The 23434-nt window shown below is 36.7% G+C and overlaps 1 protein-coding gene across 3 annotated transcripts in view; it reads left to right on the top strand.

Annotated features, from left to right (window-relative positions):
* The window catches only part of LARGE1 (LARGE xylosyl- and glucuronyltransferase 1), a 1302608-nt gene that overhangs the window by 1258901 nt on the left and 20273 nt on the right, over nt 1-23434 (top strand). For all 3 annotated transcript variants that reach the window (XM_053718971.1, XM_053718973.1, XM_053718970.1), the window contains 2 exons: nt 3629-3775; nt 22438-22633. In XM_053718971.1, coding sequence (XP_053574946.1) covers nt 3629-3775; nt 22438-22633 — 343 coding nt within the window. The remainder of the gene's footprint in view (nt 1-3628; nt 3776-22437; nt 22634-23434) is intronic.

The following is a 23434-nucleotide window of genomic DNA, read 5'->3' as shown; positions in this document are numbered from 1 at the left end:
TGCAAAGCGTAATTGTTTTTTCGTAAAATGGACTGAACATGGGCGTTCCATGGGCGTATATGACAATGTCTCACTAATCCCAGCGTCATTCTATAAAGATTTTCACACTGCAGATATCACAGTTTTTTCTCGCCAACTAAAAGGTGGAGAGCTTTTGTCAAAACAATACGAACACTTATAACCCCAATAGAAAAACAAATGCATACTAAAATATAGGCGAATGTAAGATGCTATAAGCAGAAAGCAGCATAATGTGAGTTATATTGGCTGCAGGATTTTAATTTTAAAGTGCTCTCCCTGCTAACTTCGCACTAAGGAGCGAAGTTTCCTTATCCAGCGATCTTCATTACTTTTAATAGGAGCCATCTCGCAACTCGCAGGGACTTCCCCTTTTTTACGATTATTGCACCGGGGCAGCCCTTCGAGTGTCAGCGAGAAAAAGAAGGTTTGAGGTAGCGAAGAATATATCATTGAGCTCCAAGTCTTGTATGTAAAATTTATATTGAATGTATATAGCAAACAACTAAATAAAAAAATAAACTACTTGCTCTCAAACATTATCCAATACGATTTTTATTGTGGGCACTCCTATCTGATATGAATACAGTAGCGCACACTAACTACACTCGGCTGTCTGAGCACAAAAATGCAAGTGTTAGGGATTGGAATTTAGCAATAATACTCCATATTGTTTAAATTTTTGTGCTCAACTTGTAATCTTAGACTTTAAACTTCTTGAATGAATAACTGAAAACCTCTGGTTTGGTTGCTTCTTGCTGCTAGGTATTTAGCAATTTGACAAGCACAAGAACCAATTCTGAAGCTTTGCTTTTTATCTTGAATTGAATTCTGCCCCCATTTGCGCGTTTAGGATAAAGTGTTGGTTATGGGGGCAATTAGATTGCAGATATATTGGGTCTGGCTACTGATAAAACCCACAGTAACTTGTTGATACTTCGCCCCCCTTGGGGTAGTAGAACAGGTACCAGGCTTTTGGGTTACACATAAGGAAAGGGTTACTAATACTGTTTGCTTGTTTTCCTATTTATCTCAAATCCTTCCTGTTATATTTCATCACAAAGGCTTTAGCGCCACCAAGTGGAAATACGTACACATTGGCAACTTTCAGTAACTCATTACAGCATAATGACATTTTCTCCTCCCTGCTCATAATCCGGAATTACTGTGATTCAGCAGGGTTCATATCTACAGCTTCTAAAATTGGAAATACCGCTGGTTTACTGAAATTGCTTGGAGAGAAATGTTATGTTCAAAGTTAAACTTCATCTTTCAATATAGCTGAGCTATAAAATGGTTTATCAATTTTATTTTCCTTTTCTAATTTGTTTAGGATTAGTTTGTTTTTGTTTAGTTTGTTTTTCTTTTAAACTCAGCAAAAATGAAAGCATTTGAAACGGAAGTATCTGCATTGTTATACATAAAATAGCACAGGCATAAAAATGAATTATTTGTCATGGGAAAATATTTCTTTAGTTTTGTCCAAGATTAGTTCTTTTGGTCATTCGGTTCAGTTGAAATTTGACAATATTTCCATTTGGAAATTTAACCTCCTCACTTCCTTTAGATAATATGTTCAGGGCAGCAGAGGGGCAGATAAACAGCCGCTTAAAGGGACAGTCAACACCAGAATTTTTGTTGTTTTAAAAGATAGATAATCCCTTTATTACCTATTCCCCAGTTTTGCATAACCACACAGTTATAATTATACACGTTTTACCTCTGTAATTACCTTGTATCTAAGCCTCAGCAGACTGCCCCCTTATTTCAGTTCTTTTGACAGACTTGCATTTCATCCAATCAGAGCTGACTCCATGGTAAATTCATGTGCATGAGCTCAATGTTATCTATATGAAACACATGAACTAATGCCCTCTAGTGGTGAAAAAAAATCAAAATGTATTTAGATTATAGGCGGCCTTCAAGGTCTAAGAAATTAGGCTATGAACCTCCTAGGTTTAGCTTTCAACTAAGAATACCAAGAGAACAAAGCAAAATTGGTGCTAAAAGTAAATTGGAAAGTTGTTTAAAATTACATGCCGTATTTGAATCATGAAAGTTTTTTTTGGACTAGACTGTCCCTTTAAAGGGCCATAATAGTCGAATAATGACATTCTCTAATCAGTTAGAGCTTGTATTTTTAAGACTATCGACCCTGCAGTACTGTGAGCAAATGGGTTAAACACACAGTAGAAGTGACACTTAGGATTCACAGAGCACTGCTGGTCCCAAGTGGAAACCACCACTGATCCAATCAGCAGTGCTAGTCACATTACTCAGAAGTGCAGCGAGCGCTGCTGATTGGATTAGTGGTGGTTTCCGCTTGGGACAAGCAGTGCTCCCTATGGTTCCCAAGCAGCACTTCTACTGTGTGTTTAACCCCTTTGCGGAGCTTAAACATTTCCTGTAGGGAATTCCCCTGTAATGTTAGTGCTGAAATTGCAGATGTCAGATCCAAAATATTGCAAGGCTTATATTATCAAAAGAGAGCAGTTATTGATTGATAATAAAAAAATGCAGCAAATAGTGTAAAAGAATAATAAGGGGCCTATTTATTATGTGTCTGTCCGACATGATCCGATCAGCGGATCATGTCCGACAGACCTCGCTGAATGCGGAGAGCAATACGCTTTCCGCATTCAGCATTGCACCAGCAGCTCTTGTGAACTGCTGGTGCAACGCCGCCCCCTGCAGATTTGCGGCCAATCTGCCGCTAGCAGGGGGGTTTCAATCAACCGAATTGGTTGAATTGCGGCAATGTCTGTCCGCCTCCTCAGAGCAGGCAGACCGGTTATCTGCTCTATAACTTGTGTTTCTGGCGAGCCTGAAGGCTCGCCAGAAACACGGGCCCTCAGGCTCCATACAGAGCTTGATAAATGGCCCCCTAAGTGTTAGTGTCTTCAGCCCTTTAGAATTTTGTAGCTGCCCCTTCCTAAATTACTTGCTCCACCCCTAGCCGGTAAGTGTTTAACTATGTATTTAGTGTAAATATTTTAAATTCCAATGTTCTTAACATAGGGGAATATGGTCTAAGTATTTTTAAATAGATATTCATATATATATATATATATATATATATGTATATACCTGTGTATAATTATTTATATATATATATATATATATATATATATATATATATATATATATATATATATAAATAAATAATGATATACAGGTATATATATATATATATATATATATATATATATATATATATATGTATTTAAGACTAAAACATTCTGCTATGTGAAGAACATTGGAATGTGTTTTACTTTCAACTCATATTACAAGTGCAACCCGAGTTGAATTACTTCTAGAGCAGTTAACGCTCGAGAGGGAGCGTTAAATAGCGATCCACTTGTAATCTGGCCCTAAAGGTTGCAGAACGTTATTCTGGGTAAACAGGAACTGAAGAATGCTAAATAATAACACAGGGTGTGCTATTTTCCTTTCTAACAATTTTGATGGACCCTCACAGTACTAAGGAACGTTCTTAGCTAATCTCGCCAGACCAGAGAGCTTTAGTGAGAAATATTTAGTGTTGTCTCTATTGACAACTTGTTGCATTATTGATAACATTCTTGTGTTCTTCTCTTTTTTGTACCATCAGGAAGTCTGTTGTACAGCTGGATATGAGTACCACCAAAAAGGCACTTATCATACCAGCATTCGAGACCCTGCGATATCGTCTGTCCTTTCCCAAGTCTAAAGCTGAACTGCTGTCTATGCTGGATATGGGGACTCTGTTTACATTCAGGTATGACAACAATGGACTCTCTTGAATTAGGAACAGCTTTTTCTACATTGCCAAAGACCCACATACAAAATAAGTGTACTCTAGTAGTGTTTGTAATAAGCATATGTTAGTAAATAAGTGCCTGCATTTAATATATCAGAATTCCATACCTGATGACATTTCACAAAAGCTTTCTAAGGCAGAGAGGTCAGGGGGGCTAGTGGACAGGAGGGACTTCTGAAGTGATGTGGGCGGTGTTGGTTTGCTGTGAGTGGGGTTGAACAATTATGGATGGAACTGGGGCAATCCTGAGAAAACAGAGACATTTGCCCTGTTTGGGGAAACTGCAAAAGAGCAGCAGGCAGACTCCCAACCTGTGACAATCCTGCAAGATCCGGGATGGTTTGGAGATGTAGCATTAATTGCCCTTTTGTCAAAATGAAGGAAAAACTAATCTGAATCACATTACTGGACCCTCTGAACAGAAAAAAAAAGTTTTTTTCTTTTCTTATATTTGTGAAGTTTTTCACTGTTCACAAGAAAGCAACAGGACTTCTGCTTACAACGCCAGTGAGCGATCAGCCCGTAAAGGGAAATGAAGCTCAGAATTTTTATTTCATTATTCAGAGCGTACAGTTTTCAAATACTTTCCAAATGTACATTGTTACATTATTCTGTTATTATTGAAGAGCATATATTGCACATATCTGGAGCACTATGTGCAAGCAGTGTTTGTAATGCTTTTATACACTTTTGGACACTAGATGGCAGCAGTGTTTCTTAAAAGCATTGTTGCAAAACTACTGTTATATAGTGTTTCAGATATATGCACAATCCTGATCATATCTAGGTATGCACTTTAATAAAGAGTACCAAGAGAAGGAACTCCCTATTAGATTTAAAATCATTATAAATAGCTTTAACATAACCATTTTTCATGCTAAAATGTAACACATATAAATAGTTCTGTTTGCTTTTTTTCATGTTTAGTTGTGAATTGGGGCAAATGTAGAGCAAGCGCGCTTTTACAGTACAGCTGCCTTTAATCACTTTTTCTAGATAAACTTCATGCCAGCTGCCCTGGTTTCATCCCTGGTTTACTTCTAGCAGATTTTAGTACTTAATATCTCAACCCATTTCTTTGCTCACCAGCGTACGTTAATTTTCTCTGCAATCCTTTGCTGATCCCTCTGAAAGAAAAAGGGTTTATGTAACTACTGTACGGTGGAAGCAAAATATCACATTTTACAGATATTTCACATTTGTAGGTCAGAAACTGTAAAAAAAAAAAGGTGTCAATTTAATACTAAGAATTCACACGTGTGCACAAAGCTTAGAAAAAACATAGTAATGTGTGAAACAAATTGGGTTTTTAGACTATAACAAAGTTACTCATATTTATAAAGTATTAGACACGAAACGGAGCAGCACAAACTTGGAGCAGCTGTTGTGAATTAGTTCCGAGTCAAGATCAATGAATCTTAAGCCCTGTTCCAAAAATTCTTTCCTCGGGCACGGTGGTGCAGAAGGCACAAATTCATATGTTTCTTGTCACAGTTCTCGGCCTTTGCTAATTTCATTTGGCTGTAGGGTGACTGGCTAGTGCCTGGGCACAGCTGGCATCCCTGCTTCATGATGCACTGTATGTAATTAGCAATGGTCTATACCTGGCACAACGGGGAAGATATAGCTGGGATCTAGGGATTCCAATCTAGACTTAAAGGGATATGCAACTCATATTCAGATAGGGCATGCAAACAACTTTCTCATTTACTTCAATTATAAATTTGTATTTCTTTTTGTGGTACCTTTTGTTGAAAAAGCAGCGATGTAAGCTCACTAGCATCCCATTCTTTGGCGCACTATATGGCAGCAGTTTTGCAATAATGTTATCCATTTGCAAGAGCACTATTTGCTGCCATGTAGTGCTCCAGATGCCTACCTAGGTATCTCTTCAACACAGAGTATCATGGGAACGAAGCAAATTTGATAATAGAAGTAGATTGGAAAGTTTTTTAACAAGTAATGCTCACAAAAGAGAATGTTTGGGTTTTATATTCCTTTAATGTGCAGTCAGGTTCCAACCATCTCTCCGTACGACAGATCTTTCAATTCTGAGAATCAATTTTCAAGATTGTGTCAAACAGAAAGTCAGTGAAGATCAAGAGGATTTGAGCAGTGAATGGGTTAATTGGATTACACATGATCCCCGCGTAGTTAAAAGGCGTGTGCGAAACATTCAGAAAACAAGTCCATGAGAAAATAGTAACGTGAAATCATCTTATTGTGCTGTAGCACAGATGGATCTGTACAGATTTTTCTTAAGAGGGTTTCAAATTCTATCTGTATAATTAAAGTTAGATCCAGAGCATCAAGGCAATACTGGTATCTGAACACTTGTGGTGAGCCAATGACAAGAGGCATATGTGTAGCCACCAATCACTAGCTATCTCCCAGTAGTGCATTGCTGCTTCTGAGCTTACCTAGGTATGATTCTCAATAAAGGATACCAAGAGAACAAAGTCAATTTGATACTAGAATTAAGTTAAAAAGGCTCTTAAAATTTCACGCTGTCTAAACCATTACATTTTAACTTTGACTTTCATGACACTTTAAAAGGACACTGAACCACAATTTTTTTTATTTCGTGATTCAGATAGAGCATGCAATTTTAAGCAACTTTCTAATTTACTCCTATTATCAATTTTTGTTTTGTTCTCTTGCTATCTTTATTTGAAAAAGAAGGAATCTAAACTTTTTTCTTGGTTCAGAATTCGGGACAGCACTTTTTTATTGGTGGATGAAATTATCCACCAATCAGCAAGGACGACCCAGGTTGTTCACCAAAAATTAGCCGGCATCTAAACTTACATTCTTGCATTTCAAATACAGATACCAAGATAATAAAGAAAATTTGATAATAGGAGTAAATTAGAAAGTTGCTTAACATGCTCTATCTGAATCACGAAAGAAAAAATTTGGGTTCAGTGTCCCTTTAATAAGGGAGGAGTCCCTAAGGGTTGACGTCCCAAAAGTTCTGAACTAGCGCCCCAAGTATACCCAGGAGATTACTGAGTTACATTTTATATCAACCTAGTTTCAGTTTACTTATAGCCTATGAGCACTAACTGCTTTTGCATCTGGCCACAAGCAATATCTGGATTTATATTGGTACGTTACTGCCACTAGTATATAAAATCATCTGCCATAAAACTGATGCCAGGGTATGGAATTAAAGACATGTTGCCTAAGCCAGGGATTCTGGGTAATAACCAAGGGAGGAGACATATAAAGCAGTATCTGCTACGGACGATAGAGGTTTGTCTTGACATCTAATGCCATATCTTTTTAGAATCTAGTAAGTAGCCCAGCTCAGCACTTTCTTCATTCTCACAATTTTTTTGAAGGGAACTTTGCTTCTCCAACAACTTTGTAAGCAATGGTCTTGGACCCTATTGGCTAGACAGAATGAAACTGTATTAGCAAATTAACCAAACGTAGAATTCTATGCTGTATTTGTTGTAGGAGAAATGCACAAATATTCTTACCACTTAGGTAAATCACTGTTTTGTACTCTCAAAGATATTTATATAAACGCCATGTGTATATTTAGTTTGGAATACCAAAAAACAAAGTACTAATGGCACTGCTGAAATTTGGCAATTAGGGTAGCCTATTAATGACTGGGTTTATTGATGGGATATAATATCCACCAATTTATATTTTTGTCCCAGATTGGGTATATTATAAGATGGCTGAGGTGCTGTGTACTGGTTTGGACAGAAAAACAAAATCAATCCTAGGATTGAAGAAAGTGTACACTTGTTTAGCACTCTTTCCCTAACCAATGGTGGCTGTAATTGAACAGTATATAGGTATACTAGAGAGGAAGGTGTGCTTGGAGATTTTAAAATATAACCTTTATTGGGTAGTTTAAAATAAAAACACAAACAAAATAACACACATACAGTTAAGTTAAAAATACAGGTTTGGGTCAGTTGGTTTTTTAATAATAATGGATTTGGAAAAAGTTGTGGCTTACACAAGGTGTGATTCAACTAGAATAATTATTTATTCAAAGTATTAGGTAGAGGTCCAATAGGGAACTTATATTCTTAACAATTTTATTCTGTTGGTTGTAGCTTTGACCACTTTCTTGTGGACTTTGCTATATATAATATATCTCTATTTCAAGGTGGGATCCCCAGTTGTAATGCTTTTATGGATGAGAGCAAGCAGTTATCAGATTGGTCCTATATATGGAATTGTATATGTCACTGTCTTGGGACTCTAGGTGAAAGTTTCTAATTACTTGTAAGATGCTTTATCTCTTCTTGTATATTATACTATGCGTAGATTATTTGCATCAATTTTTTGGTCTTCCAATTTTATTCCGAGTGTCTAGTATATTATTCCATATATCTGAGACATTGTGAACTGCTATAGTAATGAATGCAGTACAGTGTTCCCCTTGGGGTAGGTAATACAAACAGTCTATGAACGTATTTAAAGTGATGAACTTTTGTCTGCTACTGTTGGATCTTCTGTATATACATGCTACAGATGTATATCTTAAGTATGTTTGAAGAAAATATTAACTGGGCTGTCAAGTCTGTTTGAGAGTTTGCCACTGGTAAAGAGCTAGGTTAATCTAAGAGTTCTCGTTCCCTTTGTTTCCCCATAAAACTTTTTCTATTCTCTTGGTATAGATTTTAATCAGTTGAGTTTTCTAAGTTGAGAAGTTACTTTGTATCTGGCCAGGTAGAAAGTGAACTACTTGATTCGCCAAGTGAAAAAATTTTAATGTATTATTGCAACTTAGCTCAATTTAAAGATTATCCTTTGATTTAGCACAATTTGTATTTTCTCAATTTTATATTGTATGTTCAATATTATGATACAATGTCTGGACAGAGTTTATTTAACATTACTTTGTATTTGAATCACTTTCTGATGATATTGTTTAAAATAGACTGTTAGGTAGTTAAATAACAGGAAACACTGACTAAATTGTTCTTGTGTTTCGCTACTATATGATAGTGTTTTGCTGGTAACTTCTTACTGTTGTTTAAGTGATTTAGTAAGACTATATAGACTGTATACTCATAAAGGATAAGCAAATTATATCGCTACTGCATCTTGGCGTTAGATATTACTAATAATTTCTTATGGTCGCTGGGCAAAATAGGGAGAGTGTTAAGACTGTGAGTTCCTATAAGGTAACTACGATAATGTTATGGATGTTTTCATTAACAGTCCATTTATTCTGCTCCGTATTTAAAGTGTCTTATTCACATATGAAGGTTGTAACAGTGACAATCTCTAATCATTCATAAGAGTATAGTGTGTTTGTTACAATAAAATTAAATTGGTGCGATATACTGATTTCCCAGCCCCTTATTGTTAGTCTAGTAATACAGTTGTTTTGCTGCTAGTAGCGTGTTGAGTGATCGCTGCTGGTACTAGATGGATCCCAACTCTGAGGTCTTGTTCGCATATAGCGCTTATGGAAATATACTGATTTCCCAGCCCCTTATTATTGGTCTGGTAATACAATTGTATGGCTACTATTAGCGTGTTAAATAATCGCTGCTGGTACAGGATGGATCTCAACTCTGAGGTCTTATTCGCATATAGCGCTTATGGTAGTAACATTAGGTGCACCAATCAAAGTGAATTTGTATCTTATTTTAGGTAACGTTGTTACTTAAATTATTCCGTATTGTATATCTATCTTCAGGCAGTTTATGTTCTTATGAACACTAATATAGATATAGACTAATTAGTTTGGTTTTTAGAATATAATATATTCGTTTCCAAGTCTCATATCTATAACTTTATCAATAGACTTTACTGCCGGTAACAATTACATCTACCTTGCTTTTCGCTCGATAAGGCCCAGCTCAGGGGTCAATTAATTAATCTATGTTTTCCAAATCCTAAAGTCTAAATATGTTAGACCGACATTCCTGCTATTTTAAAAAATGCTAACATGCATTCACACCAAACAATTCCCTAACATGTTTCGCCACTAATGTGGCTTTCTCAAAGGGTACGGCGCGGCCGAATCTGTGTCTTTTTATTGGCCTGCACTACTCCTCCCCTTGGACGTCATTAGACGAGTTGAGTGATTCGTTACAGAGAACCAATTACTCCTTGTGGAAGAGCTTGTGTATATGCAAGGGAGAATTTGATAGGACGAGGCTGTCTTGTCATTTCTACAATGTATTGAGGATTTTCAAAACGAAAATTATTTTGTTTCATTTCATAAAGAGAATTATTGTGTGAGGTAAAGCATAATCTTCCGCTATTTGATTAGTTATTATGAGGACATGCTAATCTCATATTGATGGTTAAAACTGACGGCTTGTTATTTATGGTACTTTTTGGTTATTTTCCCTTATCTTGTCAGTCTCTGCACTTACAAATTAATGTAAATATGTAAATAAAAGAAAATTTGTTGCTGGAGTAGGAGCTTACATCAGAGTATAATCTTAGGCTCTAATGTATAGGTTATTAAACTTGAGGATAATAATTTTTATACTGGCAAATGTCATACGAAATAGCGATTATATACATAGGATAATACATTTTGGCGTAGTCTGTGTGGTTACATGCTGATTATCCCTGCTTTGTGAATTTATAAAGTAAAAGGTATTGGGTATGATGATCGTCTACAGTCAACAGTGAGAATTGTGGTCTAGAAAAAGGTCATTCTGGACTGATCTGAGTGTCTTCGAAAATATGATAAAAACCTCTAATAATAAGATATATATTAATAATCTTTACTTATATAAGTGCAAGTGTGTATTCTTTATTCTTTTTTTGTTTGTGTGCTGTGACAATGAGTGGCCTTAGCGGTTGCTGAGTGACCAAAATGAAATAATCATCCAAAGAAAGGTGGTGAATAAAATAATGACATTGACAATAAGTTCTGTTACTGAGAGATAAGGTGTCAAAGTACGATTTAAAGTAACAGAGTGAACATGTGACATGAATGTGCTGCTTTAGGATAGTGTGGACATACACTTGTGTTGGCAAATATAAATAAAATCTAGAGCTCTAAACTCAAAATGCTCTATGTAAGTGAGGGATTGTGCATGGAGGTTAATGTTGTGCCATGGAAAAGGATGTGCTTGGGACTGGGTATATTTTAAATAAAAGTGGCTTAGTTGAAGAAATAGTGCTTGAGGATTTTTATTATTTTTCTTTATTATTTTTAATCATATTTTCTACTTCTTGTTATTCACTTAGAATTCTCATCTTCTGGCTTTATTAAAGATATGAGAAATAATTATTGTGTTCATTTAGGCCATTGGGTTGTATGGAATTAAGCAGATAGATCCATCTGCTTTCATATTGCAGTAAGCTTGTTTCCTTGTCTCCTCCTCTGATTCCAAAGTTAATTTTTTGTATACCATAGCATCTGAGTTCTTCGGCTTTTCCTTGATGAAATTTATAGAAATGTTGTGCTACTGATGAAATAGCCTTTTTGTTTTTTAAATCTTTGGCTGCATTTCTGATGTTTCGCACATGTTCCTGTAGCCTTGTGCGCAATTTACGTGTCGTCATTCCGACATAGATTTTTGGGCATTTACATTGCAAAACGTAGATTACGCCTGTGGTGTTACAATTAATAAAACATTTGATTTGATGTTTTTTATCAAATCTATCTGTGATTGTTGTTGTTTTTTTCAGAAATTTACAGCTGATACAATTTCCACATGGATAGGAGCCGGGTTGTATGCTGCTGGTTGTGGATTTCTTTTTGCGAGTGTAGTGACTGGGACTTACTAAATCTTTTAGATTTTTTGTACGTCGGTAACTGATATCAACTCTGGGTCCTATAAACTGACCCAGAGTGTTATCTGCTTGCAGGATGTGCCAATGTTTGTTGATTATGTCAATTACCTCCTTGCTTTGTGCATTGTAGGTTAAAACTAATCTAGTTTTATTGTCGTTTGTGCGAATCTTAGGTTTCAATAGATTCTGACGTTCTGTTTTTCTTGCCTTGTCCTTTGCTTTTTTGATTAGAGTTTTACTGTACCCCCTCTGGCTAAGACGATCTGTTGTTTCCTGAGCTCTGATCTTGTATAACTCCGGTTCGGAACAATTTCTTTTGACCCTTAAAAACTCACCAGCTGGGAGAGATTTAATGGTGCAAGGGGCATGGGCGCTAGTATTGTATAGGATAGTGTTGGTAGCTGTCTTCTTTCTATACAAATCTGTCCCTAGCATGCCATTGTTTTTTTTGAAAATTCTCAAGTCCAAGAACGAGATTTCAGTCTGGCTGGATTCATACGTCAGTTTAATATTCAAATTGTTTCGGTTTAGGATCGTCAAAAATGTGTCCAGGCATGCTAGGGACAGATTTGTATAGAAAGAAGACAGCTACCAACACTATCCTATACAATACTAGCGCCCATGCCCCTTGCACCATTAAATCTCTCCCAGCTGGTGAGTTTTTAAGGGTCAAAAGAAATTGTTCCGAACCGGAGTTATACAAGATCAGAGCTCAGGAAACAACAGATCGTCTTAGCCAGAGGGGGTACAGTAAAACTCTAATCAAAAAAGCAAAGGACAAGGCAAGAAAAACAGAACGTCAGAATCTATTGAAACCTAAGATTCGCACAAACGACAATAAAACTATATTAGTTTTAACCTACAATGCACAAAGCAAGGAGGTAATTGACATAATCAACAAACATTGGCACATCCTGCAAGCAGATAACACTCTGGGTCAGTTTATAGGACCCAGAGTTGATATCAGTTACCGACGTACAAAAAATCTAAAAGATTTAGTAAGTCCCAGTCACTACACTCGCAAAAAGAAATCCACAACCAGCAGCATACAACCCGGCTCCTATCCATGTGGAAATTGTATCAGCTGTAAATTTCTGAAAAAAACAACAACAATCACAGATAGATTTGATAAAAAACATCAAATCAAATGTTTTATTAATTGTAACACCACAGGCGTAATCTACGTTTTGCAATGTAAATGCCCAAAAATCTATGTCGGAATGACGACACGTAAATTGCGCACGAGGCTACAGGAACATGTGCGAAACATCAGAAATGCAGCCAAAGATTTAAAAAACAAAAAGGCTATTTCATCAGTAGCACAACATTTCTATAAATTTCATCAAGGAAAAGCCGAAGAACTCAGATGCTATGGTATACAAAAAATTAACTTTGGAATCAGAGGAGGAGACAAGGAAACAAGCTTACTGCAATATGAAAGCAGATGGATCTATCTGCTTAATTCCATACAACCCAATGGCCTAAATGAACACAATAATTATTTCTCATATCTTTAATAAAGCCAGAAGATGAGAATTCTAAGTGAATAACAAGAAGTAGAAAATATGATTAAAAATAATAAAGAAAAATAATAAAAATCCTCAAGCACTATTTCTTCAACTAAGCCACTTTTATTTAAAATATACCCAGTCCCAAGCACATCCTTTTCCATGGCACAACATTAACCTCCATGCACAATCCCTCACTTACATAGAGCATTTTGAGTTTAGAGCTCTAGATTTTATTTATATTTGCCAACACGAGTGTATGTCCACACTATCCTAAAGCAGCACATTCATGTCACATGTTCACTCTGTTACTTTAAATCGTACTTTGACACCTTATCTCTCAGTAACAGAACTTATTGTCAATGTCATTATTTTATTCACCACCTTTCTTTGGATGATTATTTCATTTTGGTCACTCAGCAACCGCTAAGGCCACTCATTGTCACAGCACACAAACAAAAAAAGAATAAAGAATACACACTTGCACTTATATAAGTAAAGATTATTAATATATATCTTATTATTAGAGGTTTTTATCATATTTTCGAAGACACTCAGATCAGTCCAGAATGACCTTTTTCTAGACCACAATTCTCACTGTTGACTGTAGACGATCATCATACCCAATACCTTTTACTTTATAAATTCACAAAGCAGGGATAATCAGCATGTAACCACACAGACTACGCCAAAATGTATTATCCTATGTATATAATCGCTATTACGTATGACATTTGCCAGTATAAAAATTATTATCCTCAAGTTTAATAACCTATACATTAGAGCCTAAGATTATACTCTGATGTAAGCTCCTACTCCAGCAACAAATTTTCTTTTATTTACATATTTACATTAATTTGTAAGTGCAGAGACTGACAAGATAAGGGAAAATAACCAAAAAGTACCATAAATAACAAGCCGTCAGTTTTAACCATCAATATGAGATTAGCATGTCCTCATAATAACTAATCAAATAGCGGAAGATTATGCTTTACCTCATACAATAATTCTCTTTATGAAATGAAACAAAATAATTTTCGTTTTGAAAATCCTCAATACATTGTAGAAATGACAAGACAGCCTCGTCCTATCAAATTCTCCCTTGCATATACACAAGCTCTTCCACAGGGAGTAATTGGTTCTCTGTAACGAATCACTCAACTCGTCTAATGACGTCCAAGGGGAGGAGTAGTGCAGGCCAATAAAAAGACACAGATTCGGCCGCGCCGTACCCTTTGAGAAAGCCACGTTAGTGGCGAAACATGTCAGGGAATTGTTTGGTGTGAATGCATGTTAGCATTTTTTAAAATAGCAGGAATGTCGGTCTAACATATTTAGACTTTAGGATTTGGAAAACATAGATTAATTAATTGACCCCTGAGCTGGGCCTTATCGAGCGAAAAGCAAGGTAGATGTAATTGTTACCGGCAGTAAAGTCTATTGATAAAGTTATAGATATGAGACTTGGAAACGAATATATTATATTCTAAAAACCAAACTAATTAGTCTATATCTATATTAGTGTTCATAAGAACATAAACTGCCTGAAGATAGATATACAATACGGAATAATTTAAGTAACAACGTTACCTAAAATAAGATACAAATTCACTTTGATTGGTGCACCTAATGTTACTACCATAAGCGCTATATGCGAATAAGACCTCAGAGTTGAGATCCATCCTGTACCAGCAGCGATTATTTAACACGCTAATAGTAGCCATACAATTGTATTACCAGACCAATAATAAGGGGCTGGGAAATCAGTATATTTCCAAAAGCGCTATATGCGAACAAGACCTCAGAGTTGGGATCCATCTAGTACCAGCAGCGATCACTCAACACGCTACTAGCAGCAAAACAACTGTATTACTAGACTAACAATAAGGGGCTGGGAAATCAGTATATCGCACCAATTTAATTTTATTGTAACAAACACACTATACTCTTATGAATGATTAGAGATTGTCACTGTTACAACCTTCATATGTGAATAAGACACTTTAAATACGGAGCAGAATAAATGGACTGTTAATGAAAACATCCATAACATTATCGTAGTTACCTTATAGGAACTCACAGTCTTAACACTCTCCCTATTTTGCCCAGCGACCATAAGAAATTATTAGTAATATCTAACGCCAAGATGCAGTAGCGATATAATTTGCTTATCCTTTATGAGTATACAGTCTATATAGTCTTACTAAATCACTTAAACAACAGTAAGAAGTTACCTGCAAAACACTATCATATAGTAGCGAAACACAAGAACAATTTAGTCAGTGTTTCCTGTTATTTAACTACCTAACAGTCTATTTTAAACAATATCATCAGAAAGTGATTCAAATACAAAGTAATGTTAAATAAACTCTGTCCAGACATTGTATCATAATATTGAACATACAATATAAAATTGAGAAAATACAAATTGTGCTAAATCAAAGGATAATCTTTAAGTTGAGCTAAGTTGCAATAATACATTAACATTTTTTCACTTGGCGAATCAAGTAGTTCACTTTCTACCTGGCCAGATACAAAGTAACTTCTCAACTTAGAAAACTCAACTGATTAAAATCTATACCAAGAGAATAGAAAAAGTTTTATGGGGAAACAAAGGGAACGAGAACTCTTAGATTAACCTAGCTCTTTACCAGTGGCAAACTCTCAAACAGACTTGACAGCCCAGTTAATATTTTCTTCAAACATACTTAAGATATACATCTGTAGCATGTATATACAGAAGATCCAACAGTAGCAGACAAAAGTTCATCACTTTAAATACGTTCATAGGGGCCCATTTATCAAAGGGCTTGCGGACCTGATCCGACACTGCGGATCAGGTCCGCAAGACCTCGCTAAATGCGGAGAGCAATACGCTCTCCACATTTAACATTGCACCAGCAGCTCACAAGAGCTGCTGGTGCAACACCGCCCCCTGCTGACTCGCGGCCAATCGGCCGCCAGCAGGGAGCTGTCAATCAACCCGATCGTATTCGATCGGGTTGATTTCCGGCGGTTCCTGTCCGCCTGCTCAGAGCAGGCGGACAGGGTTATGAAGCAGCGGTCTTTAGACCGCTGCTTCATAACTTGTGTTTCTGGCGAGTCTGAAGACTCACCAGAAACACGGCCCTTCAAGCTCCATACGGAGCTTGATAAATGGGCCTGATAGACTGTTTGTATTACCTACCCCAAGGGGAACACTGTACTGCATTCATTACTATAGCAGTTCACAATGTCTCAGATATATGGAATAATATACTAGACACTAGGAATAAAATTGGAAGACCAAAAAATTGATGCAAATAATCTACGCATAGTATAATATACAAGAAGAGATAAAGCATCTTACAAGTAATTAGAAACTTTCACCTAGAGTCCCAAGACAGTGACATATACAATTCCATATATAGGACCAATCTGATAACTGCTTGCTCTCATCCATAAAAGCATTACAACTGGGGATCCCACCTTGAAATAGAGATATATTATATATAGCAAAGTCCACAAGAAAGTGGTCAAAGCTACAACCAACAGAATAAAATTGTTAAGAATATAAGTTCCCTATTGGACCTCTACCTAATACTTTGAATAAAGAATTATTCTAGTTGAATCACACCTTGTGTAAGCCACAACTTTTTCCAAATCCATTATTATTAAAAAACCAACTGACCCAAACCTGTATTTTTAACTTAACTGTATGTGTGTTATTTTGTTTGTGTTTTTATTTTAAACTACCCAATAAAGGTTATATTTTAAAATCTCCAAGCACACCTTCCTCTCTAGTATACCTATATAATGTTCAATTACAGCCACCATTGGTTAGGGAAAGAGTGCTAAACAAGTGTACACTTTCTTCAATCCTAGGATTGATTTTGTTTTTCTGTTAGTTTGGAATACCAGTCTGCGAGATTACGAGTTTGGTGTTAGCCTTAAAAAGCAGCGTTGGTCCCAACGCTGCTTTTTTCCTAACGCTGTTATTACGAGTCTGACAGGTACAGGCTCACCGCTCACTTTTCTTCCGCGACTCGAGGCTACCGCAAATCCCCTTACATCAATTGCGTATCCTATTTTTTTAATGGGATTTGCCTAACGCTGGTATTACGAGTCATAAAACTCTTAACTAAAGTGCTAAAAAGTACACTAACACCCATAGACTACCTATTAACCCCTAAACCGAGGCCCCCCCACATCGCAAACACTTAAATTAAAAGTTTAACCCCTAATCTGCCGACCGGACATCGCCGCCACTGTAATAAATATATTAACCCCTAAACCGCCGCACTCCCGCCTCGCAAACACTAGTTAAATTTTATTAACCCCTAATCTGCCGTCCCTAACATCGCCGACACCTACTTACATTTATTAACCCCTAATCTGCCACCCCCAACATCGCCGCTACTATATTAAAGGTATTAACCCCTAAACCTAAGTCTAAACCTAACCCTAACCCCCCTAACTTAAATATAATTTAAATTAAACAAAATAAATTTAACATAATTAAATAAATTAATCCTATTTAAAACTAAATACTTACCGATAAAATAAACCCTAAGCTAGCTACAATATAACTAATAGTTGCATTGTATCTAGCTTAGGGTTTAATGTTATTTTCCAGGCAACTTTGTATTTATTTTACCTAGGTAGAATAGTTATTAAATAGTTATTAACTATTTAATAACTTCCTAGATAAAATAAGTACAAAATTACCTGTAAAATAAACCCTAACCTAAGTTACAATTACACCTAACACTACACTATCATTACATAAATTACCTAAACTACCTACAATTAAATACAATTAAGAAAACTAAAGTACGAAAAAAACAAACACTAAATTACAGAAAATAAAAAAAGAATTACAAGATATTTAAACTAATTACACCTAATCTAATCCCCACCCAATCCCCCCTTAAAAAGCCTAACACTACTCCCCTGAAGATCTCCCTACCTTGAGCTGTCTTCACCCAGCCGGGCAAAAGTGGTCCTCCAGAGGGGCAGAAGTCTTCATCCGATCCGGGCAGAAGAGGTCCTCCAAGCGGCAGAAGTCTTCATTCAAGTGACATCTTCTATCTTCATCTATCCGGAGCGGAGCGGGTCCATCTTCAATCCAGCCGAAACGGAGCCATCCTCTTCAAACAACGTCCTGACACTGAATGAAGGTTCCATTAAATGACGTCATCCAAGATGGCGTCCCTTGAATTCCGATTGGCTGATAGGATTCTATCAGCCAATCAGAATTAAGGTAGGAAAAATCCTATTGGCTGATCCAATCAGCCAATAGGATTGAAGTTCAATCCTATTGGCTGATTGGATCAGCCAATAGAATTGAGCTTGCATTCTATTGGCTGTTCCAATCAGCCAATAGAATGCAAGCTCAATCCTATTGGCTGATTGGATCAGCCAATAGGATTTTTCCTACCTTAATTCCAATTGGCTGATAGAATCCTATCAGCCAATCGGAATTCAAGGGACGCCATCTTGGATGACGTCATTTAAAGGAACCTTCATTCAGTGTTAGGATGTTGTTTGACGAGGATGGCTCCACGTCGGCTGGATTGAAGATGGACCCGCTCAGGATGGATGAAGATAGAAGATGCCGCTTGGATGAAGACTTCTGCCGCTTGGAGGACCTCTTGTGCCCGGCTGGGTGAAGACGGCTCAAGGTAGGGAGATCTTCAGGGGGGTAGTGTTAGGTTTTTTTAAGGGGGGATTGGGTGGGTGTGTGGGTGGCGGGTTTTAATGTTGGGGGGGTATTGTATTTTCTTTACAGGTGAAAGAGCTGATTACTTTGGGGCAATGCCCCACAAAAAGCCCTTTTAAGGGCTATTTGTAATTTAGTATAGGGTAGGGAATTTTATTATTTTGGGGGGGATTTTTTATTTTATTAGGGGGATTAGATTAGGTGTAATTAGTTTAAAAATCTTGTAATTCTTTTTTAATTTTCTGTAATTTTCGTAATTTAGTTTATTTAATTTAATTGTATTTAATTGTAGGTAGTTTAGGTAATTTATTTAATGATAGTGTAGTGTTAGGTGTAATTGTAACTTAGGTTAGGGTTTATTTTACAGGTAATTTTGTACTTATTTTAGCTAGGTAGTTATTAAATAGTTAATAACTATTTAATAACTATTGTACCTAGTTAAAATAAATACAAAGTTGCCTGTAAAATAAATATAAATCCTAAGCTAGCTACAATGTAACTATTAGTTATATTGTAGCTAGCTTAGGGTTTATTTTATAGGTAAGTATTTAGTTTTAAATAGGATTAATTTATTTAATTAGGTTAAATTTATTTAGTTTAATTTAAATTATATTTAAGTTATATTTAAAGGGACAGTAAACCTTAAAAATAATGTTATATAATTCTGCACATAGTGCAGAATTATATAACATTATTTAGGTGCTATAGCCATAAAATCATTTTTTACCGTTTAAAATGTAAAAATGTCAGCGCTTTTACAGACCCGCTCTCTGCTGAGCGGGTCTGTAATATTCAGTCAGCGCATCGGGCCAGCTGTATAGACACAGCCCGGCCCGATCGCGCCATAAGACTAAGTGCAGCTCGCTCCTGTCACAGGAGCGAGCTGCACTTAGTGCTATGGCGCGGTCTGGCCGGGCTGTGACTATACAGCTGGCCCGATGCGCTGACTGAATATTACAGACCCGCTCAGCAGAGAGCAGAGAGCGGGTCTGTAAAAGCGCTGACATTTTTACATTTTAAACGGTAAAAAATGATTTTATGGCTATAGCACCTAAATAATGTTATATAATTCTGCACTATGTGCAGAATTATATAACATTATTTTTAAGGTTTACTGTCCCTTTAAGTTAGGGAGGGGTTAGGGTTAGGGTTAGACTTAGGTTTAGGGGTTAATAAATTTATAATAGTGGCGGCGACGTTGGCGGCGGCAGATTAGGGGTTACTAAATTTAATATAGTTGCGGCGACGTTGGGGGGGCAGATTAGGGGTTAATAACTATAATGTAGGTGGCGGCAATGTTGGGGGCAGTAGATTAGGGGTTCATAGGGATAATGTAGGTGGCAGCGGTGTCCGGAGCAGCAGATTAGGGGTTAATAATATAATGTAGGTGTCAGCGATAGCGGGGACGGCAGATTAGGGGTTAATAAGTGTAAGATTAGGGGTGTTTAGACTCGGGGTTCATGTTAGGGTGTTAGGTGTAGACATAGATTTATTTTCCCCATAGGAGACAATGGGGCTGCGTTAGAAGCTGGACGCTGCTTTTTTGCAGGTGTTAGGTTTTTTTTCAGCCAGCTCAGCCCCATTGTTTCCTATGGGGAATTCGTGTACAAGCACGTTTAGCCAGCTTACCATGACCGTAAGCAACGCTGGTATTGAGGTGAGATGTGGAGCTAAATTCTGCTCTACGCTCACCTTTTTGCGGCTAACGCCAGGTTTAAAAAAACCTGTAATACCAGCGTTGTCTTAAGGGAGCGGTGGGAACAAAAGGCTCGTTAGCAACGCACCCCTGTTACTGCAAAACTCGTAATCTCGGTGAGTGTTTCCATTTTTAATTAGAAATAAGTGTTAAAGAGCATTGTACTGAACTGATCAAGTATGTAACTGAAACAGATTTGATAATTGTATATGGCCTAGTATTGCGTTACTTTGTGCTTGGCCTCGCACAATCAATATAGCTTGATTTGGTTTTACAAGTCAACGGCAAATACTTTAAACAAAATACTTGTTTTGTCTAGACGGCACAATGAATGTATCCTATACTTATAATGGGAAGCGCCAATTAGCTTATTAGCCAGTTTTATGTTGATATAACAAGATGAGCATTCCTTGCCAAATATGCACAATAATCAACTGTAATATCACTTGTAAAGTCTGGTGTAAACTGTTTTAAACCCCCCTCCGTTAAAAAACTACTAAATTGATAGAAACCCCAATGTAATAAAACCCCTAAAATGTAGTAATACCCAACACAAAATATCAAAATATCCCCTCCACTGATAACCCCTAAACAACCATAATCAAAAAATGATCCCTCCACTATCAACCCACACATTTAAAACTATCCCCAACCTAAGACTCTCAATGATAACCCCACAGTGCAAACCCTGACACCAGCTGATCACTACTCTAAAACCCCACTTGCTGATTGGTGGCTACATTTAGCCACAAATCAGCAAGCTCTACCCAGGTTCTGAACCAAACATGGGCACGGCTTATAAGCTTTCATTCCTGCTTTTTCAAATAAAGATAGCAAGAGAACAAAGAAAAATTGATAATAGGAGTAAATTAGAAAGTGACTTAAAATTGCATGCTGTATCTGAATCATGGAAGAAAAAAAATGGGTTTAGTGTCCCATTAACATATTTATCAGTAATATCAGCAAAAGGCTACCGGAGTAAAGTATGTCTGTAGATGATACAGAAATTTGTAATAGAGTTGATTTTCCAGAGAGAGTGGACGAAATGAGAAGTGAAATCAAAACATTGGAGGATTGGACAAATGACTGCAATCTAAATTCTAACATTACAAAAGTGCAAAATTCTGCATTTAGGAAAGAAAAATCCAAAATTTTATTACCCTTTACTGACTGTTACAAAAGATTAGGGGTGTGCATTCTGATCCTTTGAGAAGACCTGAATGCAGAAGAAGGCGGAAGCTCGTGGGATTCAGCTCTTTCCAGAGCCGCATTTATTCTTGTGAAAGTTCAACACACTGGGATCTGTGCAAGTCCAGATATTAGTCATTCACAAGAATAAATGCGGCTCCAGGAATAGACAAATCCCACAATTGGCCGTCTCTAGATCCTCACGAAGGATCCTAATGCACACCCCTACAAAAGAGTGTTCTCTTCATGCTTTTCCTTGATACATTCTGCCTCCTCTTCTCCATTCTACACCTTTCATACAGCTATTCCACTTGTTTTTTCTTTCTCGCTACTGATTTTCTTAAAATCATCCAATACAAATAGTCTCTGAACCTATTGGTTGATTTGAAATTCCAAGTCAGCCAATAACATGAAAGCTCTTTTTATTAGTTGATCTCTATTGGCTGATTTGAATTTTCAAATCAACTAATGAGATCAATTACAATTCATTTTAGATAATTTCAGAAACTGACTAATAGGAAGAAAAAGGGGTTCGGAGCAAGTGCATTAAAGCTGTAAAACAGCTGAGAAGAGAATGCTGTGAAGGACAGCATGAAGGCATTGTGGCAGTTTAGGGCTTAATACAGGTTATGGGTTTTACAAGCAGGGGGTTATTGAGATGGGTATTGTGGTGGTGTAGGGGTTATATACTATTGTGATTTTACAGTTTAATGGTTAATAGCGTGGCAGTTTAGTAGATAGGGAAATAATGTTGTTGTTTTGCTTATATTTATACATAATCTTGCAGGTACCATGTTTGGACAAAGGGTCATGCACCTACAAACTTTGCCAAGTGGCGGACAGCAACCACTCCTTACCGTGTAGAATGGGAGGCAGATTTTGAGCCTTACGTGGTGGTCAGACACAACTGTCCAGAATACGATCGGAGGTTTGTTGGTTTTGGCTGGAACAAAGTAGCTCATATCATGGAGCTAGATGCACAGGTAAAAAAATGTGATTTCATACAAGTTTTGTCAATATATTATTATGGTGTAGATCAGTGATTTTCAACCTTTTTTTGCCGTGGCACACTTTTTTACATAAAAAAAATCCTGTGGCACACCACCATCCCAAAATTAAAAAAAAAATCACACATTGTAGCTTAATACAGCATATATATATATATATATATATATATATATATATATATATATATATATATATACACACACATACACATACACACACACAAACACACACATACTGTATGTATTGTGCTGTCATGCCATGCCTCCTACAAACTATAAGTGACATATTGACATTCATTCACAAACAATCATAATGATTGTCTGTGAATGAATGTCAATATGCCATGGTTGTAAATGATGCCTGATGAGCCTGTCACATACCTCTCAATATTTCAAAATTTGAAAGAGGGACACCCCTGCACTGGGAGTAAAAAACAAGCAAAATTTAAAAAATATGTCACACTGTTGTCAGTCTGCCGCGGCACACCTGAGGATCTCTCACGGCACACTGGTTGAAAAACACTGGTGTAGATGCTTATACATTGTTGTAGCTTTACTCATATAACCCTGTCCCCGATGGCATATTTTTATGTTATGGTCAGGCTGCTTTCATCTAGCTCTGTTACAGGACAATGACTTTAAAGGGCCACTAAACCCAAAATCTTTCTTTCATGATTCAGATAGAGAATATAAATTTAAACAACATTACAATTTACTTCTATAATTTATTTTGCTAAATTTTTTAGATATCCTTAGTTGAAGAAAAAGCAATGCACA

The sequence above is a fragment of the Bombina bombina genome, chromosome 6 (genome assembly GCF_027579735.1).
Source record: "Bombina bombina isolate aBomBom1 chromosome 6, aBomBom1.pri, whole genome shotgun sequence".
NCBI classification, from domain to species: Eukaryota; Metazoa; Chordata; class Amphibia; order Anura; family Bombinatoridae; genus Bombina; species Bombina bombina.
Note: the sequence above shows the minus strand (reverse complement) of the source record. Positions and strands in the feature narration are given on the sequence as shown.